This window comes from Aquarana catesbeiana, linkage group LG04, assembly GCF_042186555.1.
Source record: "Aquarana catesbeiana isolate 2022-GZ linkage group LG04, ASM4218655v1, whole genome shotgun sequence".
NCBI lineage: Eukaryota > Metazoa > Chordata > Amphibia > Anura > Ranidae > Aquarana > Aquarana catesbeiana.
Window position 1 is genome coordinate 166,695,668 of NC_133327.1, and position 27,136 is coordinate 166,722,803.

Sequence of the window (27,136 nt, forward strand, 5' to 3'; positions counted from 1 at the left end):
AAAGTGATAAAATATGGGGAAGTATGCATGTATACCAGAGATGCACTAAATATGTTTTTCTTTTTGTATGCTTTAACATACGCTTAACGTATACGGACTGTCCAATGTCAGGTGTCAGACAGTAGAAAGCCTGATGGAAAACACATGTCTGCGGCGTTATGGACGGCAAAATCCACAAGCTTCATATTTTTCACTGCAAATCAGAGAAGTTGGCCCCTTTTCTTCATCTAACCAGCCTCGCCAGTAAACGGAGACTTATGCTGAGCATATTTATGAGAAGCAGAGTTAGCCGGCCAACAAGATCAATGAAAACACTGGATTTTTTTTTTCCTGCTTCGGCTGAACTTTGCTCCAAAAATCTGCAAGGTATTTAGAAAGTGGAAATCCAAAAGCCAGTAACTGCTTTACATATAAAGCCAATGGATGTGTCTGACCAGCTAAAAAGGAATTCTCACGCAACTCCAAATAGTGATGCATACTTCTGCAGGGCATAAATCCATATGGGCTGATTTCAAAGGGTGGATGTTATAAGGGAAATGGAGTCTGCCATGTTTGACCTGCTCCTGAAAATGCTAGTTGACTGGCTGTGATCTTGAATCTATTGCCGTCTTGCTGACCCTCTAAAGTCACCAGTTCAGCAGAAACGGGGTGAAGTTTGAGCCATGTTTTAGCAGTGAGGTTGTACAGAAGTCGATCTTCTCCGATTTTCGCCTGCTTGATCAGTGCTGCCAGCTAAAGCCAGAAGAGCTGATCGGTGTATTCTGAAGGCGATTTGCCAACTGTTAGAATACAATAGTTCAGCAGGGAGCATTCCCCCATCTGCATTGCATGTGTTGATGGAGTAATCAAGTCAGTTTATTTCACTCAACCCTCTGGTTCAACAAAGAAAATGGACTTGTCTATGGGCTGCCTAACTTTTTTGAATCACTGACTTGGAACAAGTATGCTGATCAAGAGCTCTTCCTCCACTTTCTGCATGCTAGGGCAGAGCAGTGGCTCGAAAAAATACTAATGCTAAGGCCCCTTTCACACTTGTGCGACTTGTCCTGCGACTTGGGACTGCAAAGTCGCATGACAAGTTGTACCCCATGATTTCCAATGAGTACCGTTCATATCTATGCGACTTCAAAGTAGTCCCTGTACTACTTTGGTCCGACTTTGATGTGAGTTGAGGTCCATGTGACAGGTCCGTCCCAGTACAGTGAGCGGGGACGGACCTGTCTGCCGCCTGCTCAGCAGAGCGATCCCCTGCTGAGCAAAGCGGAGTCCGCTGGGCGGACTGCCTGTGTTAAAGAGCCCTAACTGTATGCCATCTAATTTGCTAAAGCAATGCATATCATAATTATTTGTAATGAGATCTGGCCGCTTCAGAAAAAAAAAAAAAAAAAAAAAAAAAAAATCACAATACAACTTTTAGCCCTCATTCACACTGACTGCAGCTTTGGAATCATCCAACGTCATTTGAAATCTCATGATTTCAGAGCTGCATGTCAGTGCGACTTGGAAGACATCTATGCGGCTTCAAGCACAGATGCCTATTCAAGTCGCACTCGAAATCCCCAAAAGTAGTGCAGGAACTACTTTTGCAAATGGGTGCGGTACCGCAAAGTCGGCGGAGCACCGATTTGAACGGTACCATTGCCAGAAATAGGCTGCGATTTGTCATGCAATTTGACTTGTCAAATCAAATGACTGAACGGGGGCTTAGACATCATTAAGGATTTACAGTAACAAATAACATGTATACTAAAGTAAACTAGATACTTACCAAGAAAGAAGACATGAAAGCATTTAGAGACAAAAAACAGCCTGTTAGTTAAATGACCATTTTCTCTACAGTCATATAGTAATACCAGTTAATACACAATTATAAAATGATAATATCATTACCTCAATGTATTTATAACAACATGGTGAAGTGAATGATCAGGCAGAATTTAGGCAGATTATCAGGCAGATATAAAAGACACAAATTATTGTAGCTCTGTATTCATTATACAGTGGAACCTTGGATTACGAGCATAATCCGTTCCAGGAGAATGCTTGTAATGCAAAGCACTTGCATATTAAACCTAGTTTCATTCCGCATTGACTTCTATTGCATGCAATACCGCATGTGGCCAGAGGTGGGGGGGTGCCGGAGAGCCTCGGAAATACTCGAGGACAGCTCAGCTGAACTCAGAAACACTTGGGAACTGAGTATTTCAGAGTGATTCTGAGTATTTTCGAAAGGCTCCGAATGTCACCGGCGCCCCCACACCTCTGGCCAAATGTGGTACTGCACACCCCATTGGCTTGAATCTTGTTAGTTTTGTAAGACAACACTCGCCTACCGAGTCAGGATTTAAAAAAAATAAATTGCTTCTCTTTCAAAATGCTTGTTAACCGCGTAACTCGTAAACCAAGGTTCCACTGTAGACCCTTTTTTAAGCAAGCAGTGTAAGTACCTGACTTCGACCTTGTATCAGCATCTTGCAATCTCCTGTATAGCGGAGCTCAGACTGGGAAAGAGAGAGGCAGCACAAAAGTCAGTCGGTTCCATTGCATGTGCTAATAAAGAGCATGCTGACTGGAGGGCAGAGCAAAGTGACGAGCTCATCGGTGTAATACTTCTTTCAGTGTTCAGTCACAGGCTGGGAGAGGGACAGGCCCTGTCAGTGTTACTTGGGTCTCCTTCATTGCCAGTCAAGGCTGTGCTAGATGGCAGTGCTGTATATATCTCAGAATTCTACAGACAGAGAAAATTGAGTACTGTCCGTGAAACTTTTATTTGCACTAACATATTATTTTTCATGGACGAGCTTTCGGGGTGTGTCCCCTTCTTCAAGGTCCAAGCAGTACTGAGCAGTCTCTGTCACAATTGCACTAATACGGCTACAATCACCTCAAGTAATTCTACAGACAGAAATTCAAATCCTAGTAGGTAAAGCTGTTCCAATATATGTATGTAATCTGTGTATTTGGCTCCTTGCCTGGAGTTCACCTTTAAGACAACAATTTTGTATAGCTGGGTTTCTTCCCGATTATGTCTGTAAATTCTGACCTTCTATACAAAACCATACAGTACAATTCAGTGGCGGCCCATCCATAAGGGGCACATGGGTGCCGCCCCCCCATTCATGCATCCAGCCCCTAATCGACACGCAGGGCGCCGAATGCATGGATTCCAATGGGGGGGGGGGGGGTTTAAGCACATGATTAGATCCAGAGGCTCTAATAGGCTTCAAAATAGGGTGGGCTATATATGACCCTGGCACATTGATCTCCCTGCCAGCACAGTGAAGAGCTGGTAAGGAGGGAGATCTTTTCCATCTTCCCAACAGCACACAGAGCGATAATGCTAATGTGCATGGGGTGATTAGGGTGTGCCCAGGCACATTCGGCACACCCTGTGTGCACGCCTATGGCCTATGGTGCCACAAATAGCAGTACAGCAGGAAATATTACAAAGATTTGTTCTTAGTAAAAATTTGTTATTGCTTTGCTATAAATAAACAGCTTGAACCAGTGCTGTGTTTTGGCCTAGGCCAACAAGGCCCAGGCCTAGGGCGGCACTTTGCGGGGGGGCGGCAAAAAAGCCGCCCCCCCCCCAACGGCATCCGCGTCATCCTCCCGCACAGCAGGGCACATCAGCAGAGTGAAGCTTAGCAGTACAGTGGCGTCGCGGCTGCAGATGGGGCCAGAAAGCAATGTAAGCAGGAGCTGTCAAGCCGCCCCCGTAAAGCCGTGATTTTCTCTCTCCGATTGGTCCTCTGCTGTGGCCAATCATGGGGAGGGAAACAGCGGTCAGGAAGCTGGGCGGCGGCACAGCAAAACCAATTAGAGCCGCTCTCTCTCTTCCTTCTCCCTTCGGGCTTCGGCTGACTGAAAGGGGAGGGGGGCGAGCGGGGGAGTTCTCTGGTAAATGGAGCAGCAGCGCTGTGACAGGGAGAGGAGAGATGCAGGTTGTCTGTACATCTCCCCCGCTCACCTCCCCCTCCCCTTTCTGTCAGCTGAAGGGAGAAGAAAGAGAGAGCGGCTCTAATTGGTTTTGCCGTGCCGCCGCCCAGCTTCCTGACCGCTGTTTCCCTCCCCATGATTGGCCACAGCAGAGGACCAATCAGAAGACTCTGGGGGCATCATGGGAAAAGTAGTCCCTGAAGAACGGCGGCCCCTGTGTGTCCACAGACATCATGCTACAGCCCCCAGCATGCATGCACGCTGTACCCGCACCACCAGAGCCGCGCTGTACCTGCACCACCAGAGCCGCGCTGTACCCGCACCACCAGAGAGCCACGCTGTACCCGCACCACCAGAGAGCCACGCTGTACCCGCACCACCAGAGAGCCACGCTGTACCCGCACCACCAGAGAGCTATGCTGTACCCGCACCACCAGAGAGCCATGCTGTACCCGCACCACCAGAGGAGGAGAAAGATGAAGCCACTGCCAGGGTAGAGACATGCTACACTACTGACTAGAGTCGGCCTGGGCAACCCAGAGTGAGCGAACGTCCAGCCAGAGGGATCACTGTTGCGGTTTCATCGGGTCTGGTAAGAGAGCCTGTTGGCCATTTTCCATTACTGTTCTCAGGGACTGAGCCATTAGGAAGTGCCTAACCTGATATCCTCTAGGCCAACCCTACAGACGCCACGGTCCCGGAGCCCACAAGTTCCGGCACTGAGTTTCGGTAACTGGCCAGACAGGGATGCGCCAGCATGGGCACCCAGGACATTTGTCGCCCGGAGTCCCACAAACGGCGATGGGCTTTCCGTGGCAGCCGACACCTCTCTCCCCACTGTCAGCCACACACACACTCCTCGGCTCCTCCTTCCTTCTCCTTCTCGGCTCCAATGTTCTAGTGTACACAGCCAGGAGGAGGAGGAGCCACAGAGGAGGGACACGACTTCAGTGCAAGAGCCTCCCAAAGCACCCAGCACATATCCCCTTACCCCCCAAATAAAAAGATGCCGCATCCCTCACTGTCCTCCTCCCGCGGCGTCCCTCTGTCCTCCCATGAAGATGATAGGGCCGATCTTAAAAAGGAAGGGGTGGGTCATAGTGAAATTAGGGGGTGCGCGAGCTTAGTCAGGCCCAGGGCAGCACAAAACCTAAATACACCACTGGCTTGAACACTAGCAAAAGATTGGTCTGTGCATACTGAAACAGAAAGATGTAAAATAGATATTAAAGTCAAGTTTTGTTTTTTTTTTAAATAACAAACATGTTATACTTACTTGCTCTGTGTAATGGTTTTGCACAGAGCAGCCCAAATCCTCCTCTTCTCGGGCCCCCGCCTACACTCCTGGCTCCGGGTTAGGTTATAAAAAAATATCCAAAACTTTGATGATCCCTAGGAGCACCATCAAATCTATTATAACCAAATGGAAAGAACATGGCACAACAGCAAACCTGCCAATAGACGCCTGCACACCAAAACTCACAGACTGGGCAAAGAGGGCATTAATCAGAGAGGCAGCACAGAGACCTAAGGTAACCCTGGAGGAGCTGCAGAGTTCCACAGCAGAGACTGGAGTATCTGTACATAGGACGACAATAAGCCGTACGCTTCATAGAGTTGGGCTTTATGGCAGAGTGGCCAGAAGAAAGCCATTACTTTCAGCAAAAAACAAAATGGCATGTTTTGCGTTTGCGAAAAGGCATGTGGGAGACACCCACAATGTATGGAGGAAGGTGCTCTGGTCTGATGAGACTGAAATTGAACTTTTTGGCCATCAAATAAAACGCTATGTCTGGCGCAAACCTAACACATCACATCAGCCAAAGAACACCATCCCCACAGTGAAACATTGTGGTGGCAGCATCATGCTGTGGGGATGTTTTTCAGCAGTCAGGACTGGGAAACTGGTCAGAGTTGAGGGAAAGATGGATGATGCCAAATACAGGGATATTCTTGAGCAAAACTTGTACCACTTTGTGTGTGATTTGAGGCTAGACAGAGTTTTACCTTCCAGCAGGACAATGACCCCAAACACACTGCTAAAGCAACACTTAAGTGGTTTAAGGGGAAACATGTAAATGTGTTGGAATGGCCTAGTCAAAGCCCAGACCTCAATCCAATAGAAAATCTGTGGTCAGACTTAAAGATTGCTGTTCTCAAGAGCAAACCATCCAACTTGAAGGAGCTGGAGCAGTTTTGCAAGGAGGAATGGGCAAAAATCCCAGTGGTAAGATGTGGCAAGTTCATAGAGACTTATCCAAAGAGACTTGGAGCTGTGATAGCCGCAAAAGGTGGCTCTACAAAGTATTGACTTTAGGGGGTGAATAGTTATGCACATTGACTTTTTCTGTTATTTTGTCCTATTTGTTGTTTGCTTCACAATAAAAAAAAAATCTTCAAAGTTGTGGGCATGTTTTGTAAATGAAATGATGCAAATCCTCAAACAATCCATGTTAATTCCAGGTTGTGAGGCAACAAAACATGAAAAATGCCAAGTGGGGTCAATACTTTTGCAAGGCACTGTATAATCCAACCTGTGTGCTATGAGATATTAATGTGGAACTTCAGACAAATATTACAAAATCAGTCCAATTATGTCTTGACTATAAAAAAAGAAAAGTCAAAACATTGCTTGTATAAACGCCCAAAGTCCAAGCTCACATTACGGTCTCATAAACCCTGCAGGGTCCTCTCACCTACCACAGTGTGCCATGCAAGCTTGTATGGTGATCTACCCATACATTGCATGTAATGGAGCAAGCAAAGTCTAATCTCAATTGGCAAGTTGTTGTGGAAAGGATGTTTTAAAAGGTGGAAAACAAAAAAAAAATGTGATTTTCCATCATCATTTAGTGATCTGTGAAGCCAACACAACTGTTATTTCATGATATCCTCTCAAAACAATAGGACATTCCCCCTCCTCCTCACCACAGGATATGGAAAAGTCTGGAGCATGTGTTTATAACTTTCAGGAGCGATTACTGAAACTTCTCATTGTTTTGAGGTTTCCTGACTCTTTCATTTTCATAAAGGAGTGACAATTATAGGTCAAGACATATTTTATCTATTTTTTTTGTGTTAAAATATATATTCTTTAATAGTCAATTTTATAACAGTTCTTAAATTCCAACATTACATAACAGCCAAGTAAGTGAACATACTGAGCATACATGGCTAGCTTAAAGTAGAAGGAAAGGCCAACAAAAACTCACTCGCTTTGTAAATACTGTGGTTTTTTAGTGTTTCTATGTGATCACATGACCACAAAGCTCTGGTGTCTGTACAAAAAAAATGGCAATGACCCCAACCTATACTGTAACTGGCCTTTACTTCAAAGTGCACACGGAAGGGCAGCGCACATTGCAAAACAAACAAAAGATTTCCCAGCACACTTACCAGCCAGCCTACAAAGCAACTGAATTGACCCTGTCTAACACTTCAGCTCTAAAAAAAAAAATGTACCCCCTTCATGATCAAGTCATTTTTTTTGCTATTCGGCACTGCGCTACTTTAACTGGCGATTGCGCCGTCATGCAATCCTATATGCAAATAAAATTTATAGCAATTTGTCCAACAAATAGAGCTTTCTTTTATTGGCATTTTGTACTTTCTGCTATAAAACATATCCAATAAATACATTTTAAAAATCAAATTTCTTCATACATTTAGGACAAAATGTCTTTGATGAAAAAAATCCCAATAAGTGTATATTGATTGGTTTGCGTGAAAGTTATAGCATCTACAAATTATGGGATATATACTAGCATTTTATTTTTTATTTATTTTCTTATACTTGTAATGGCGGTGATCAGTGATTTATAGTGAAAAAAGGATTATTAGGCCAATGATATTGTGCAGGGGTTAGTGCCACATCCAGTATCAAACAAAAACAAGAAAAAATCCCCTATGTGGTGGACTTTTAAGGCACTATACTATTTTAAAGGATTTTAGTGAAAATGTATTGATAGTTTCTGCAGTGCTGGATGTGGAAGCGAGCGGTCGCGCAATACACACTCTTGCTGCTAAGAACCTTTAGTTCTATGTTCCTCCTTCCATCTGCCCTGTGCAAGAATATCTTTACCCTCAACAGGGCTTCTTCTTTCCCGACCCCAGTGTGTCCTCAGGCTCTCCCCACCCCCTTTCTCAGGCCATCCCTCCCTCTGTGGAGGAGGGGGACTTTTGGGTTGGTGGTGAGGTCCCTCCTAGGATTGACATCTATGAACATCTATACACATGTGCAACTGTGGGTCTCCAGAGCGTGAACTTAAAGGAACCTGTACCCTCGCATGTTTTTAAGATACAACTATTGGAATGTTGACTACACTGTTATAATATTTAAATATGGTTTCTCCTCGCACATACCCCTGAAGAAGGAGGCAACTTAGCACTTTGAAACGCGTTGGGCGCGAGAGATTATAAACTGTATTGTATATATACTTTTATATGTTTAACGGTGTACAAATCTACAGATATGCGCAAACATTCCCTGTTCCCTGAATATTGTTTCTCGTGTATATATTTGCTAAAAAAAATTTGGAGCGATTTATAGTGGGACGGCTGGCAATCTGGCTAGCTGCCACTGACAACTCCAGTGACACTAATACAGTGATCAGTGCTAACAATATACACTGACACTGTACTAATGACACTGGCTGGAAAGGGGTTAACATCTGGGGCAATCAACTGTGTGCCTAACAATGTTTACTGTGTGTAATGTGTGTTGATTTTACTTAACAATGTACTGTTTTTTAATCCCTGCTTAACAGGAAAACAAAAACAGGCACATTGCCACTGTCAGAAGAGAGCTGTGTGTTGTTTACATACACAGAGTTCTCTCCTGTCACTCGCTTCGACGATCAGCAGGTCCCGTCCGTAAATCATTGGCTGGGAACCGCTGATCGGCATGTTCTGGAGCCAGTGATGGCACGCGAGTGTGCGCCCCCTATACGGAAATGCAGAATTACCCATATATATATATTTATGTATACACACGCGATTCTGCGCAGCCACCCTGCACTGTAGCAGTAAGACCCCTTTCACACCGGGACACTTTGCAGGCGCTATAACACTAAAAATAGCGCCTACAAAGCGCCCTGAAAGAGCCGCTGCTGTCCCAAGGGCTTTCACATTGGAGCGGTGCGCTGGCAGGACACTAAAAAAAAAAGTCCTGTTAGCAGCTTTTTTGGAGCGGTGAAGGAGCGGTGTATACACCGCTCCTGTCCATTGAAATCAATGGGGCAGCACGGCTATACCGCCGGCATAGCGCTGCTGCAGTAGCGCTTTGCAGTGGTTTTAACCCTCTCTCGCCCACTAGGGGGGGGTAAAAGCGCTGCGAAATTGACAGTAAAGCGTCGCTAAAAATAGCGGCGTTTTACCGCCGACGCACCCACTGTCCCAGTGTGAAAGGGGTCTTAAACTACAGTGTGCAGTCGGCAAGTAGATAAGAACAGAGGGTTTTGTTTGCACACATTTGCAAATATATTCGTAAACTGCAGTGCCCACGACAAGGGACCTCTATATATACTGCAGTCTTAACTCTAAAATGTCTGTGGTGCTCCGGCTCATTCCTCTCTGTCACTGGTGGGAGGGAAATCTCCCGGCCAACAATTCCTCAACAACCCTGGGAACTTAGCTTTGGATGATGACGAGAGTATAGGGAGATTCAGCGCTATTGTTAGAACCTCCACAGCACAGAAAAGTGACAGTTTTGTGGTCACGTGAAGACAGAAAAAATAAAATTGTATTTAGGAAGCAATTTCTTAAAGAAAATGTATTCAGGAAGAATCAGAGCAAGGGGGAGTTTTCAGCAGACAGCTGTCGGCTGACGTCACAGAGCTGGTCCAGGCTCGGGCAAGATTAAGATAATGGAATCGGGATCTGCCCACATTCCTGGGCCGGCACCCAGCTCAGCCTCTTAGCGAACCCCTGAGAGACTGAGCCAGCTGCTCCCATCCCCTTCACAGCCCAGCACTCCGGAGCGTGTGTGTGGGGTGGGCACAGCAGAGAGCCGCTGACTAACAGTCACAAGCTGTCTGATGATGGAGCTGTGAGAACCGAGCGATCAGCGGTGTTCGGTCACTAGGTTCTCAGTGTTCGAGACAAGGGATTTAAACAGGAATGCAGTGCGATTCCTGTCCGAATAACATGCTGTTTCTCCCAATGCTCCTATGTGAACCCAGGCTTGTCGTAGGGACTTCAGCCTGGGTACACACAGGAGTGGTGTGGCAAACTATCGCACCGCCTTCCTTATCAAATTGCATGTGATTCTTGCAGTGTGATTTGAGCCCACTCATTTTGTATGGGCTCAAAAGGTATCAGTACTTGGTATCGGCAAGTACTTGACCAAAAATGGTACTCCTACTCGCCATTAAAAAAAAACGGTATCAGTGCAACCCTAGTTGTCACCCTAGACTCCTTACTTTTGATTATGACTACAGAATGCTAACCTCTTCTCAACTCCATAAACATAGGGGGGGGGGGGGGGGGGTATTCAATAGCTAAAATGACTCTTTCTGCCAATGTTGACCTAGGAGTGATGCCAGATTCTTCTTTTCATAAGTCAGCAAGTAAGAGTTCTGATATATTATCACATTACTACACAGCCACCTTTTTAGGAACACATGAGTGAGTCTAGTACTTCATCCATTGGTTTGGAAGGCATCAAATGTATCAGAGCACATTGCACATTGACTCATGATTGTTTTCCAGAATTAACATCATCTAATTTTGAACAGATGGAACTTGGAATAAACACTCTGTTTTGGAAAAAAAAAAAAAACCGACACGAGCGACTTACACTAAAAACAAGCAAACAAATGGAAAGAAAGCAGGTCTTGCGGCTCAGGGTAAACTATTTGAAGATTAAGAGATATCTCCCCTGAGGTTTTTATTTGCTCACAGTCATGTTAGGATGTGGTGTTGCTTAGTCACTTTTTATCAAAATAATATGAAAGTGTTTATAAGTGCTTTTGTATACTCATACAAAGCCAAAATATGGTGCAAGCCAGGGGAGCAGAATGTACAAAGAGCACTAAATTTTCCATGTTATAAGAATTTCAACAGGAAAAACATATGCTCTCGATTAAATGTAGAAATGGACCATCCGTCTCGGATACTGAGAGTTCTGAGCCAGGGGATGGCAGGCCTTCAAAAGAAAGATATATTTTAATTCCGAGACTAAGAAGAGAATGAGAGGGATAGACAAAGGTGTAGTCTGCCATTTCTTTCAAGATGGAACAGTTCAAAGTGGGCTCTGGAGTGCCAGCCAAGAAAGCAGTTTAACTTGCTCTGCTTTTTTCATTACTTTCTTAAAAAGTCTACTAGAATGTTGGCGTGGTGTTCTTTGGCCCTCTCGCAATAAAAGAATTTATATGTGGTTAAGTATGTGACATTTGACTATTGGAAACCTACAAACAAGAGCAGGCTATAGACACCAGTTTTTTTTACGATGGTCTGGAGTTAGAAGTCTGTTCTATCTCACGATGCCTTTGAATAACACATAAGACTACAGCTCATAACAATAAATGTGTCTTGAATTGCCCATCCTAAAGTTTGAAATCAACTTTAGGATAAATACTAAGGACAAAAACAATCAGTATTGTAAATGCAACGTATTACTCGTTTTGTGACATTAGATCTATACTGTCACACTGCGTGAAATGTTCACATTTTACCTGTTGCCTTGGAGGAAATACACTAGATGTGCAACTGACCACAGCAAACAATGAGCTTTCCATTAAACACAAGTGATGCTTTAAGGGTTTGCATTAAAAGACAAGCATGTTATTCAATACTGTTAGGTGATTGATTTTGTTTTTTTACCTTACAGCAGGGATAGACAAATTCCAGTTGCCAAGTCATCATGGTGACTGGAAAAAGCCCCATAGCATCCCGGTCATTAGCTCCTTTTGCCACTACTGCTCAGAAGAGTGACTGCTGCACACTGATAGGAAATGAGATATGTCTTCCACTTTGCTCTTTGTCACGCGACTTATGGTTAAATGGGTTGTAAAGGCAGAAGGTTTTTTTTTTTTATCTTAATGCATTTTATACATTAAGATAAAAAGCCTTCTGTGTGCATCAGCCCCCCCTAATACTTACCTGAGGTCCCTCTCTGTCCAGCGATGTCCACGAGTGTCTCACCCGTTCGAGATTCTCCTTCCTGATTGGCTGAGACACAGCAGCAGCGCCATTAGCTCCCGCTGCTGTCAATCAATGTCAGTGAGCCAATCAGGGGGAGAGAGAGGGCGGGGCCAGGTCGGGGGCTCCGTGCCTGAATGGACACAGGGAGCTGTGACTCAGCTCAGGTGCCCCAATACCAAGCTGCTTGCTGTGGGGGCACTGAACAGGAGGGAGGGGCCAGGACCACAGAAGAGGGACCCGAGAAGAGGAGGATCCAGGCTGCTCTGTGCAAATCCACTGCAACAGAACAGGTAAGTACACCATGTTCATTATCTTCATAGGGAAAAAAAAAACGAGACTTTACAATCACTTTAACTTCCTACTTTGTGATTAATGATTACCACTATGCCTAGGGCCCCATTCACACTTCAGTTGAGTATCTACGGTAGTTTTTCAGTTTTTGTTGGGGTTTTTTTGAGCATTTATATAGGAGTTTTTAATACATTGAGAAATCTTAAAATGATATATAGATTTCAGAGGCGCTGAGAGTCTCAATTTCTTCATATAATAAAGTACATAAGTGAAAAACAAACAGTCCCATTGGAAAACGAGGTGTGATAAAAGTCGGTGTCACAAAAAGTTCCACATGCAATTTAATCTCTTTGTAAATCACCAATTAAAAGTGCTCCACCGACCCTCTTTGTGTGTCAACCTCACACGAATGTTCAGCAAATATTGCTTGGGTGTGTGCTAATCATGATGGTTCATCTGGCTGCTGGAAGGTCCAAGAATTGCCAACACTTCACCTTCATATATTTCTCAAATATAAAAAATCTCCCATAGTGTATTATCATAATAAAAATGTAAAATGTATTTGAAATAAAACACTACTCACAAACGAGTTGGAAATACAAGCCTGTCTTATCACAAGATCATGTAGCACTAAACCTCAAATGTCCCCGCGCTTCCCCATGGGCCGGTCTTGGCATCTTACCCAACAGCAGATACCTCCGGGCTCACAGTCACTGCCAGGATGTCACTGATAGTGGACGCGTGGCTGCGCCCGGACGCAGTGTTTTCTCCACTGACTTCTTCAAAAGGGCAAAAACAATGAGACTGAGAATGGCCCATGGGGAGGCGCGGGGACGTTTGAGGTTTAAGGAGTGTTACATGATCTTGTGATAAGACAGGCTTGTATTTCTAACTCGTTTGTGAGTAGTGTTTTATTTCAAATACATTTTAAAATTTTTCTTATGATAATACACTATTGGAGCTTTTTTATATTTGAGAAATATATGAAGGTGAAGTGTTGGTAATTCTTGGACTTTCCAGCAGCCAGATGAAACATCATGATTAGCACACACCCAAGCAATATTTGCTGAACATTCGTGTGAGGCATATTCCTCTGGTGAGTTTGACACACAAAGGGGTTCGGTGGAGCACTTTAATTGGTGATTTACAAAGAGATTGAATTGCATGTGGGCCTTTTTGTGGCACCTACTTTTATCACACTTCGTTTTCCAGTGGGACTGTTTGTTTTTTCACTTTTATGTATTTTACTTTTATGTAGTTTATTATACAAAGAAATTGAGGCGCTCAGCGCCTCTGAAATCTATATATAATTTTAAGATTTCTCAATGTATTAGGATGTAATAAAGAGGCTGGAGGAACACCATAATTGTTTGTTAACACATTGTTACATTGTTTTGTTAGGTGTACGTAGGTAATGACACATTTATTTGCCTTTACACAGTGATATAAGAGATTTTAATACAGGAGTTTTTACATGCAATTCAGGTTTTGGAAAGCCAGTTACATTTAAACACAATGAGCTTCAAGTGGTGAAGCTTCAAATCACGGTTTAAATTGCACAGGTGTGAATGGGGCTTTACAATGGCTAGGCATAATGGCAATCAAACACTTTACCACCAGTGATGACTTTGGAGCCTACTCCTACCACCATAGAGAATTATTGTGGGTGGGGGAGAACTGTAAATGTGTGGAAGGGCAGGGTTAACGAGAAACGTATATGTAACTGTTGTCCTCTGAGAGGCATGGACTGTATGACTACTAATGGGGAGGAGAAAAAGGGCAGCTACACACAGGGGGCTGCTGAAGGATGTGAGAAGAATATATACTATATAACCACTCTGGAGGGTGAAAACAGAATACCTTGGAGCAAAGCTGCATTATTACCAGTTCCTAACAGTGGTACTGGTTCTTGAATTTTGGAAAGATTTGACCAGGTCTTCCTTAAATGATGGGTACATTTTTCACACCACCACTAGGCTTTTCACTGCCCTTCTCCAAGAAGCTAGTTGTCTGGGACAAGCATATATGTTTTTTGTCCTGGGGAGGTATTGGTAATTACAGCCTTCCCTGTCTTACAGAAACAGATATATACGGTATATGTTGAATTGTGAAGTCTGCCTTAATTTTTATTGTCTCTTTGAAAAATATGCAAAATTCTCTGCACATAGGATTACCCACTTGTTTGCTTTCTAAAAAACTGCAAAACACTGGATTATTTTTATAACACATTCTAGGTAATTTAACCCAACAAATTATATTGATGACATAAAGTTCTACTTAATAGAACTAGATGTACAGCTGTTGCCCTACCTGAAGGGTGAAATAGCTGATTCTCAGAAGCCACAGAAGGGAGTCAAGCCATTATTGTATAAAAGCAGAAAAGACTACAAAAAGATTGATTGTAGAACATGTAAGAAGTTTCCTCATGGGAAGTTTGTACCTACTAGATAATTGTTATGGTCAATAATAAAGCAAATGTGAAGAAGACATACCAAGGTTGGGTTGGGACATTGCCAGTGATCTCTGGCTTAGTGGGGTGGATGTGGTAACAGGATGGTGGTTCATATGTGCCATTGGTTGCGTCATGGTCTTCCGGGGGTCTTGCCATGTTGTAATTTTTTCCATATGACTGTAAGATAAAAAAAATTGGCTTATGTTATACAATATCAACATTTGGCCAAGAATCATAGCATATCTACAAGTACAATAATGTCAAAAGATCCTAGGGTATTATTGAAGCACTACAATGTTAAATATTGCTCGTCATTCCTTCAGTCAGTGTATTGTGACTGTAAATGCTGGGAGCACTATTTGTCTAGAGACCAGTTGGAGCTCCATGAAGGGATTCCCATGAAGTATATAGGTGAATAAATGACCCATTTCCACCTATGAATACAGAAGGATAAGAGACTGTTTGCTGTTCCCATTAAAACTGTCCAGCCTAGGTCAGGGTCTTTAAACAATCCTGGCCCACTACAATATAAAAAGCAGATGAGTGGCCTGGTCTGAGCTAGCATGATAATAATTTACACAAAAAAAACAAAACATCTAAAATGTTCTAGTACAGGAAACGATAAATATTAACCAAAACTATTAGTGTTCATACATTTGAATCCAAGTATATGATTATCCAAAACAATTGTATGAATATTTGATCATTTCCAAATGCCTTGCACTGTCCTCAGTCTTCCGAATTGAGTGAGGGTGGTCATCATTCAACCCAGAAAAATAAGGACATCTAGAGGAAGAAAGATTTCTGCAGGGTGCTGGAGAGAGAGGAACAGAGTACTAAAGCCAGAGTTTCTCTTTGTTTTTTAAACCTTCTGGGGGAACAGCTCATTGGGTTGGGAAGGTTTTAATTTGGTTGCGGCTTGTGTGCTACAGTATGGTCAAGCATTTTTATTTTGATAAGGGCAAAAAGAATACAGTGAAACCTTGGTTTACGAGTAATGCAGTGACAAGCGTTTTAAAAAAACGAGCAACTTTTTTTTTTTTTTAATTTCTGACTCGGTTTGCGAGTGTTGTCTTGCAAAACGAGCAGAATTCAAGCTAATGGGCGGTGCAGTACTGCATTTGGCCAGAGGTGCGGGGGCGCCGGGGACACTCGGAACGGTTCGGTGCCGTTCGGAAATACTCTGTTCCCGATAGTTTCTGAGGCTTTCCGAGCTGTCCCTGAGTATTTCCAAGGCTCTCCGGTGCCCCCCACCTTTGGCCACATACGCTATTGCATGTAATAGAAGTCAATGCGGAACTAATTATCTTTGTTTCCATTGACTTCTATGGGGAAACTCGCTTTTGATATGCGAGTGCTTTGGATTACAAGCATTCTCCAGGAACGGGTTATGCTCGTAATCCAAGGTTCCACTGTACCTGTTAATCATGTGTACAAGAAGTCTGATTAGCCCAAGTCTTATCAGTTCTTATCTTGGACCAAAGAATTAGCCTTTATGTTGTGTACAATATTATGAGGGGGGGGGGTAATTTAGCAAAAAAAAAAATAGGCAGGACAAAACTCATTACACAAAAACTGATGTTAGGCCGCTATCAGATAGTCAGGTTGAAGACAAGGAAAACATGGACACATTATGGTGTCTCCTACAAGTGGAGGTGTTCTGTAGCCCAAATCAGGAGAGCAGCCTAGGGTTACAACTCTGCTCCTCCATAAATACAGCGGAGGAGTGAGCAATGTCATTCATGACAGGAAGTGTGTTACTGGAAGGATCACCAGGTTAAAACAAAGGGAAAAAAAAATCACTAAAAAAAGAAAACTTGTGCAACACAACTAAGGCTAGCTACACATTATACAATTTTCTATACAATTTTCCATTAGATTTACAAAAAAACATATAATATGAGGTTAAACCTAAACACTTTCAATTTGAATGCAATAAAGGCAGACCCTTGCACTACATAGTTGAAGGTAAATCTAAAAGGAAATTGCATAAGAAAATTGTATAATATAATGAGTTGGCTAGCTTTAGTATCTTACATTTTTTGTTCTCGGGTTTACATACACTTTAAATTGTCTCTAGGAACAACACGTAGGCACCTAAAATAAGCCAAAAATGAGTTTGACTAAACATACGTCCAAGTTTTCAGTAATGCTTTTGTTTTTTACCCAGTTTTTCTGATTTTGTTTGTGGTACACAATTCTACTTGTACAAATCACTGTGCTTTGTACAGACGTCCCCTGAAAGGGAGAGAAATGCAGTCTCTAATAGTCCTGGTCTTTTGTTATGCAAACATGTCCCAATGACACATAAGAGTAGGTAGGAGTCAGACGCAGTCAGTGTAATGGCCACTGGTGCCAGGATAGAAGCTTTCTCACTGAAAGGAAAGACAAGATCTTATGACTCAGTCACATCAAAGCATGACCACCCTCTGGGTAAAGGCAGGGAAGGATATGTCACAAAAATCCTACTTGTGAAGGTTTGACTCATTTATTGCACTCTTGTGAGTGACGGCTCCCGTAGTGTCAGATTCCCCACTTACACACCCACTCAGTGCAGCAGATGCACAAGCATGACCGGGGAAACCTATTTACACTCCGATTGACAGGGGTCTTCAAACTGCAGCCCTCCAGGTGTTCAGGAACTACAATTCCCATCATGCCTAGTCATGTCTGTGAATGTCAGAGTTTTACAATGCCTCATGGGATGTGTAGTTCTGCAACAGCTGGAGGGCCGTAGTTTGAGGATCCCTGGACTAAGTCATGTGTCATCTTAACACCAGGAATTAAAGCAGGATCATATAGTGGGCCATCATCTCGTTTTCTTATAGATATAGACGTGTAGAGTAACGTCTAGTAAACGTGATGAGAAAATCGGACAAAAAATACCGTTTTCGAAACGATTGTACGATAATCTGATCATTAGCACACAGCTTCCGAGAGCCAATCACGACAGTTCATGTGGAAATATCCGAAGAAACAAGTACGAAATTTTTTTCTTGTACGATAACAGAACGAAAGATTTTCCTGTAATTAGTATGGTATTTGTACAGAAAAAAATCATGTGACCAAGACCACGCATTATTATACGGGATTTATATAACGCCAACAGTTTGCACATCGCTTTACAACATCGGGAAAGACGGTACAATTACAATGCAATTCAAAACAGGAGGGATCAGAGGGCCCTGCTCGTTAGAGCTTACAATCTAGAAGGGAGGGTCAAGTGGAACAAAGGGTGGTAGCTGTGGGGGGTGATCAGATGGACAAAACGAAAATACAGTTGGTAGGTGTGGGTAGGATAGGCTTCTCTGAAGAGAAGGGTTTCCAGGGATCGTCTAAAAGCTAATAGAGTAGGAGATATATGGACAGATTGGGGTAAGGCGTTCCATAGGCTTGGAGAGGCTCTGGAAAAGTCCTGGAGACGAACATGGGAGGAGCTAGAGAGCAGGAGGTCTTGAGAAGAACAAAGAGAACGATTAGGTTGATATTTTGAGACTAGGTCAGTGGGGTAGCTGGGGGCAGAGTTGTGGATTGCTTTGTAGGTAGTAGAATTTGAATTTAATTTGTTGGGTGAGCGGAAGCCAGTGGAGGGATTGACAGGGGAGTAGATCTCTGCACGCATGCTCAGAAACAAAAGAATACATTTCAAAACAATACATTACATCACTTCTGAAAGTTGTGTTCTGTCGTATTTTCATAACTTTAGTAACCTATTGGTTTTCGATTTGAGACTAGCATGCAAAAAAAAAAAAAAAAATGGGCGATCATTCGTCCGATATTCTTATCATGTGTACCAAGCATAACACTGCAGAAAATCAAACCATCGTTGCTGCAGATGGTTGGGGTATTTTAGCAGGCTCAGATAAGACTCTCCCTGGTGTAGATACTTTAGGATATTTGACCTACCACAGATTAAAGTGGGGGGGAACAACTTAAAGGGATAATGAATGTAGAGTAGTAAAGGAAAAAGTCTCACTGTTGTCCATTCCGAATGCTCCTTTAGGGCTCATTCACACTATGACTGGTGTGTCTTTACCCTGGATAAAGTCACCGCAAGGAAAACAATTCTTTTCTATGTGCCCCGTTCATACCACAGCACTGGAAAATTATAGAAAATACCGTATAAGGTGGCTATTTTCCACAAATAGCGCTCAGATTGGTTGCATTTATATAACGGCAATCTGGCCATGGGGGGAGTTAAAGCCCCATTCACACCTGCCAGAAACACTTCAATACTTGAAAACAGATATACATTTTATTCTGCGGGGCTCATTGAGGGATGTGAGTGATGTGTTGTTGCACCAAAGAAGTTCGGGAGCCTTTTTGGGGCAGGAGAGTGCTTTTATTTGCTCCATTGACTTTAACTGAAGCACCTAAGAATTGCATAAAACACGTTTTTCATAATTTGTTCAAGCCATCTTCTCCTCCTCTCAATGGTCAAATGTGAACCTAACCTAACAGCATAGAGGAAACAAGAGCTTCTGTACCCGGGGTATAATAAAAGTCAATGGATTTACAGCATTTGTGCATCCAACCACTGCAAGCAATGACCAGGCATTTGATACTTATGGAATTGCTTGTTTAGATTATATATTGTGTGAAGGGGTTCTTATGTATTATTTGAGCTTATGATACATGGTGCGGCTGATTCCTGTTGAGTCGGATGAAATTTAGGCTGTGGGTGTGGGTTGGACATGTAGGCAGGTTGCCTAATGTGTTTATTTAGTTAGCACCTGGCAGCCCAGTTAGGGAGGGAAGATATTAATGCTTGTGCCACCTTTTTATGTGTTTGTGGGTTTTCCTCGTCTGTGATATAAAGGGAAGAGGCCCGCATCCTGGAGGGGAGGACCTAGAACAATCGGGAACAAGGGAGGACCAGGGATGCATGCACAGAGACTTAGATCTATTTATTTATTTCAGATACTTATATTGTCAATTTATGCAGTGCTTCACACATATACAGTATATTGTACATTCATATCAGTCCCTGCCCTCATGGAGCTTGCGTTAAAGCGGAGGTCCGTCAAATTTTTTTTTTGTTTAAAAGAAAAGCAGCTACAAATACTGCAGCTGCTGACTTTTAAAATAAGGACACTTACCTGTCCAGGGCGCCCACGATGTCGGCACCCAAGGCAGAGCCGTCCCTCGGTTCTCGGATGCTGCTGCTGCCGCCGCCATCTTTGCTAAGGGAATCAGGAAGTGAAGCCTTGGGGCTTCACTTCCTGGTTTCCTACTGCGCATGCGCGAGTCGCGCTGCGCAATCCGAATGGTCCCTGCTGTCTCTGGGACCCGTGTGTCTCCCAGCAGACAGCGGGGGGGACAGGAAGTGGCGTAGACCCCCCGCGGGGGTCTATGCCCGGAAGTGGGTGCAAATACCTGTATTATAGAGGTATCTACACCCCCCTGAAAGGTGCCAAATGTGACACCGGAGGGGGGAAGGGTTCAGAAAAGCGGAAGTTTTATTTTTGTGTGGAATTCTGTTTTAAAAAGTTTGCTGGTCAGCTTGGAACGCCGAACCATAGGAATGCTCCTGAGGACATGGCCTCCTTTGATTGAGTTTTTTCCAGTTTGGACTGTTGCCTAAGAGACATCACCTGTACAGACAACCTAGGGCAGCCACAGTTGGCTTTAGTTAGGGAAAGGACGTTACCGCATGTTATACATGTTTTGCCAAAAGTTCAGTAAAGTTATTTCTACTGCTTGAAGCTTGGTCTGAAGTTACTCAAGGGGTGCATGTGGGGTCCTGGCGTCTCTCTAGGGAACCAGGGTCTGAAATAGCACATCGGGGTCTGTGAAACATCACTGCAACGCAAGGTTGGTCTGTGAGTCTGAGAGGAGAACAGGAGGAAATTGACACCAATCATTGGCGTGGTACCTGGTAAGGTGACAGGTTCTCTGTTAGTGAGAGGGTTTGGTGTCCGGCTACCTCCCTAGCTGTCCATTTTCATTGGTCACTAGGAGCGGATTAGCGTTATGGAGATCTAATACCTGGTCACTTAGTATGGAAAGAGAAGGGTTAAGTAGAGCCTGCATGAGGTCTGTGCTGTGCTCGATGGGACCCCGTTCTGTTACTGGGAGTGAGGTAACAGATTTGGAGTGGGCATAAGCACTGCATGTCCCTCCTAATGCAACACATACACTTGTATAAGTGTGTAGGACGAAGGAAAACATTTCTGGAGGAACTCTGCATGCAACACTACACACAAGTGGCTCATCTGAGTTGGGGGACTGCCTTAATGTTTGATTCTTCATGTGACCGTGGCTCCCACCTGGTCCTGGGAATTGGTGAGCACACCTTCGTGCAAGGTGTTACCCCTGTGCTAGGACGAGTGACCCCGTTCATCACCTGGCATAGCCCAAAAGAACCCACCCCAGGGTAGGCCTCCCAAATGATCCACACTTGGCTCCCAATGATTTAATGGGGAACATGAAGGACGTGTCACCCACCTGCCCCCCTACAGACGGGTAGAAACTGCAATCAGATGAAGACAATGTTAGGACAGTCATACCGTGGGTGCTACAGCTGCCAGAATATACAGTAATAGCCAGCAATGTAGATTCAGGTGAACAGCATAAACAGCATGGATGGAAGACTTGAGTTTCTTCTCTTGTCCAGCCCATAGGGCTGAATAAGAGAAATCTAAACATGCATGACTAGCCTTAATCTCATGCTGAATACTGTCTCTTCTCCAAAGTACACATGGGAGGTTTTTCAAATCAAATCAAATCTCACAACACTATCACGACCTGTCTTTTGGGGACAGGACAGGACATGTTACATGTCTGATCACCTTGTGCAGAGATCAGAAGACCTGTAAACACACCTAGTCAGAGTAGGAGAGCCTAGCCAGAGCAACAGCAGGTGCTGGGAAATGCTGACTAGGGCATCCAAGTGCAAACATTCAGCTCATGAAAAGAAGGAAACTCTACCCTACCCGCCCGCACCTCCAGGACATGGTGAAAAACCGGCTATTCTGGCAGGCAGAATGAACAGAACAAAACACAGGGTGAAGTGTAGTCACAATCAAAAGCTAGCCAAGTAAACAAAAAAAAAAAAAAAGAATCAGCTTCCTGCATGAAAAGAGATGCCGTATACGACTTGGAAGAAACAATGTCCTGAGGGTACCAAGCCATGAAACCCACAGAAGCTTTTCACATTCATACACAATCTTGTGTCCTTCCCCCCCCCCCCCCATCTACTACCCGTATAAATATCCTAACATAGACATAGCTTAGCACATGATTTAACTAGCACCATGTAAAACACAACAGAGACATGAGTACATCAAATAATAAATACAATGCAGTCCGGAATAGATAAAGGCTTTTACGGTAAAGATAAAAATGTTTATTGAGGTAAAGCAATGTTCTAGTTCAACGTTCAAATAATATCATGGAAAGCAGTGAACTAGCAATAAACAAGTAAAACCGAAAACACATTTGTAAAGCAACTAAAGCTGGTTATACACTATATGGGTTATTTACTAAAGGAAAATCCACTTTGAACTGCAAGTGCACTTGGAAGTAAAGTCACTGACTGTAGATCCGATGGCGACATACAAGGAAAATAAAACAGCATTTTATCTTGCACATGATTGGATGATAAAATCAGCAGAGCTTCCACTCATTTCAGATCTTCCCCTTAGATTTAGAGCGACTTCACTTCCAAGTGCACTTTCAGTGCAAAGTGGATCTGCCTTTCATAAATAACCCCCTATGTTGTTTCTTGGTATCTGGAAGCGTAACAAGACAAAACAGGAGCAATCAGAAAACAAAAATTAGATTCTGAAATAATAAAAATATCTAATATTCTAGAGAATCTATTATGAAATTTAAACTCAATTAATCAGATGCAGTGGCGGTTTGGGTATTTTGACAGCTGGCAAGGCTTGCTGTCAAATACAGTAACATCAGTGGCAGATTGATTTATCCATACTGTATAAGGCCCCTTTCACACTGACGGACCATTCAGGTCCGCCTGTCAGTTTTGACAGCGGACCTGAATGGGCGCTCCATGCTAGTCTATGGAGTGATAGATGTCAGCGGTGACATGTCCACTGACATCCGACCTGGTCCGATCTGCTAAAAGCAGATGGATGCCCCTACGTTCACATCCATTCCGATCGGATCGGGTGAGATCTGATGAAAATGAACATGCTGTTCATTTTCGTCCGATCTCTCCATAGGAAGCAGCGGTGCTCGACAGGCCCCTCCCTGCTCAGTGAGCAGAGAGGGGCCTGTCATCTGCCGGGTCAGCGGATATCAACGGAGAGATCTCCCGCTGAGCTAGCGGACAGAGGCGGACTCCGAGGCAGCAGATCTGCCTCGAGAGAATGATGCCTAACAGGGGTCTCCAAACTGCGGCCCGAGGGCCAGATGTGGCCCTTTGCTAGACTTTATCTGGTCCTTGGGGCACTATTCCTCCCATAGACACCAAAAGTGGGGCACCATTTCTTCCACCGATAACTATGATTGGATACTATTCCTCCTACTAGTAGGGGCACTACGCCTACTCCTATTGACCACCAAATTTGAGGCCATATTTGTGCTCACTGATACCAAGCCCGGGACATTTTCTGCCCATGCTGGCCCCAATTTGGACCTCCTAAAGTCTGAAGAACTATAAACGGCCCTTTGTTTGAAAAGTTTGGAGACCCCTGCTGTATAACATGGATTAAGGAATCTGTTTTTTGTTTTTTATTCATTCTGCAGGCTTAACAAAAAAAAAACAAAAAAAATCAGTGTATGGCCAACTTTAGTAAGGTAGGGGAAGGCTACATCCCCTGTCAGGCTGTTACTGTTGTCTGCATCCCTGTTGCAGATTTTATTTCTTGCATTATTATCTTTACATTTTTTCTTGTAATTATGTACAGTCAATCTTGTGGTTTAAAGCTGTTTCACACCAGGTGCATTTAAACGCTTTAACCAACACATCCTAAATGCAAGGGCACTGAGAAAACAATTGTTCTCTATCTGCCCTGTTGACATCAACAAGTGCGCTACATATAAATGTAGCATTTTTGCAATTTTATGTGAATCAATGCACAATAACACTTTGCAGCACGCACTGTAAAGTGGGTCATTTACCCCTTCATGCCGGCGGTACGCATATTTGCATCCTCTCAGTGGGTGGGCCTTAATGCTAAGCGGCCACTTATATGTGCACAAGAATGTTAACAACCCTGTGCCAAGAACACGCACCCTGCAGTCTCCCGACACAGTTACCAGCGGCTAACGGTCAGATGATGATCAGAAACCCTGTTGCGCCTTGCGGCATCAGAAACCTCTTAAAGGGCCGCGAGGCACCGGCAATAAGGGGTTAACTTTAAATAAAGAGAAAAAGTAAACATTGTATTGCGATGTAACATAACGCACACCAGTGCAAGAGTTATGCGTACCATAGTGCACGTCTGCTGGTGTGAATGCACCCATTCTCCAAACTGCACAGTTAGGCAGGTAAAGCCTGTAGTTCAGGTCTAAGCAATTGTCCAAGAGATGGATCTTCTTGGTTGAGCAATTCTGCTTCCTGTGTCACCTCTCTCAGCTCCTTGTTGGAAGTAAAAGCATTACCACCTCTGTAGCAGCTAATTTGATAAGTAGTAAAGCTGACAAGGGACCCTGGAATATACAGCTTCTGGTCAATCATGACAAACGAAAACATTGGAACTGTGGGTCAAAGATTCTGAACACTGAAGAACACAACAAGAAGAGACACAAAATGGTGCTCTACACCTAGTAGGCTCTAGCATCAAGTCAACAATTGTTGAACATGAGCCTAATTTATGAAAAGTGTGGTAAAGGAAACATTCTTATTGCCTATAGCTACCATTCAGCTTCCTTGATTTTTTTGCAAACCCGCACAACAAATTTTTGGAAGCTGCCTGGTGGCTGTGGCCAACAAGAAACATTATCCTTATATCAGACCCTGCATAACCCAGTGCTGCCTAATAGCAACACAATATAGCAGAGCCATAAAAATATACAGTCGAAGATGGCAGCCTAATAGAAGTGGTCTAGGGCTGCGGTCACCAACCAATGGTCTGTGGACCACTGATGGTCTACAAGAAAATGTTGGTGGTCTCCAGGGGCTCTGCCACAAATCAACATTGCGCCTGATGTATTCTGCCCAATTTTGTTCTCGATGCGTGCTGACAGTCAATACTGTCAATGCTCATTGATACCCAATGTCTCCCCTGTAGTTCCAGCTCCTGTGAACTCAAAGGGAGGCGCTGGGAGTGGGGCAGCGAGCGGGAGGTGAGGAAGGAGGGGAATTCCAATGGCAGCGCTGATCACAGACTGTAGGAGGGAGCACGGAGCTTGAGCACATGGCTGGATAAGGAGGTGAGATCCAATAATGAGTCTGTGCAAGGCAGCAGTGTGATGCAGGGGGGGGGGGGGGGGCTGGGGGTTATAGGGGGGCAGAGAGCTGGAGAATTGTGTGTATAATGCATGTAAAATTCATGCTGGTGGTCCGTGGGATTCAAAATTGTGAGTTTAGTGGCCCGTGAGGGGACACATATTGGAGAACCGGTCCTGCTTTTTAAACTGTTCAGCCTGCCAGTTACACAGATAATTACAATCACCAAGTCACCTTGAGGTGCTCAAAATTGCAATAGAGTTTGTCACCAGGAAGGAGAGGGAGAAATCATTTGCTAGACTGCACGGGGATTTTCCTCCATTGGCTTCTTACTGGAATACAAAGCACAGCGGATGCGGACAGGCCAAGGGAGGCAGAACTGTGTGCCTTTGTATTCATTACGCACTTATCCAGCAAGCAAGCACTTCATCTCAGTGATGGTAAGAAGTAATTGCGGAGTCAGGGAGGCTTTCTTGGTTTATGTTCTGTATAAATGTTCCGACTTGGCAAGGTTACAAAGAGACAAAAGCACAACGTATCCAACACCCCCCAGACGCTTAAGTAAAAAACAAAGCACTAAGAGTTGAAAAGGCTGTCAGAACTAGGAACATATTAATAAAGCTGCCAAATGGAATTAATGAGTTAGAGGAACTGACTGACTTTACAATCATAAACAGTTTACTTCCATTTCATCTTTGTACATGCATAGGTTACAAGAGTGAAATCTGCTTTAGCACATGGCGTCACTCAGATGTTTACCATTTGTGACTGTTGGGTATGTTTTTATGGGTATGAGATAGTAATACGATTAGCTGCAAGGTGGGGGTACTAAATGTGTGAAGTCTAAAGCTGGCCTTACGTGGTGAACGTGGTGAACAGGATGAAATTCAAGCCGTGGGTGGACCAACTACCCAACATCCTTCAATCTGAAAATCGAAGGACCTGAGTAGAACATTCATGAACAAATAGCAACTGCATCCAATCAGATGCAGTCACTAATTAGCTGCAGCCACTGTTCAACCTATTCCACCCAGCTCCATCCATTAAAATTTGTTGAACCGGGTGGTGTTGGTATGGTCATAGGAGTCAACCATAATTCGAGTCATGTAGTCATGTGTGGCCACCTTTATTCTGGCTACTGGGTGCTAAAGCTGGCCAATCATGCTCACATTTTGTCCAATTCCCATAAATCTGGAAACACAAAAGACTCAGCAAATTTCAACTAAGAAACCGAAGGAGCCAGGTAGAAAAATCAATTCAATCAATCAATTGTAGTCAAGTGCTGGCTGTCAGAATACAATATCCAGCAGGGGAGTTTTCTTTATCTACACCAGGAGTCTCAAACTGGCGGCCCTCCAGCTGTTGCTGTCCCATCATGCCTCTCTGAATGTAGGAGTCATGCTTGTAACTGTCAGCCTTGCAATGCCTCATGGGACTTCTAGTTTCGCAACAGCTGGAGGGCCGCCAGTTTGAGACCCCTGATCTACACTGTTTAGCATGGATGGGGGAATCGATACAGTGTATGGCCAGCTTAAAGTAGGTCTAAGGGTAAATTTGTTTTAAAAAAACCCCCAAAAAAGTGTTGTACTTACCTGCTTTGTGCAATGCTTTTGCACAGAGCAGCCCAGACCCTCTTCTTTTTGGGAACCCCCGTCCTGGCTCCTCCCCTCTAGGGAGTGCCCCCAATAGCAAGCCTCTTGCTATGGGGGCACTCGAACAGGCTCAATCCCGAGGCACGCTCCTGTGAATGGTCATTATCCATTCACACAGAGCGTAGCTTGGCCCTAGCGCCTGCTCTCTCCTCGTTGGAGAGAGAGAGAGTCACACACAGAGACAGAGAGAGAGAGAGAGAGAGAGAGAGAGAGAGAGAGAGAGACTCCGGAGAGCCGCTGCTCTCATGCACATTGCTGGATTGAGATGGGGCTCAGGTAAGTATAAGGGGGGCTTGGGGAAGC

At 44.0% G+C, this 27,136-nt stretch overlaps 1 protein-coding gene across 1 annotated transcript in view; it reads right to left on the reverse strand.

Moving 5' to 3' along the window:
* WWTR1 (WW domain containing transcription regulator 1) overlaps positions 1-27,136 on the reverse strand; it is a 134,445-nt gene that overhangs the window by 30,299 nt on the left and 77,010 nt on the right. The window contains exon 2 of the mRNA XM_073625922.1: positions 14,865-15,001. Within this exon, the coding sequence (XP_073482023.1) occupies positions 14,865-15,001 (137 nt within the window). The remainder of the gene's footprint in view (positions 1-14,864; positions 15,002-27,136) is intronic.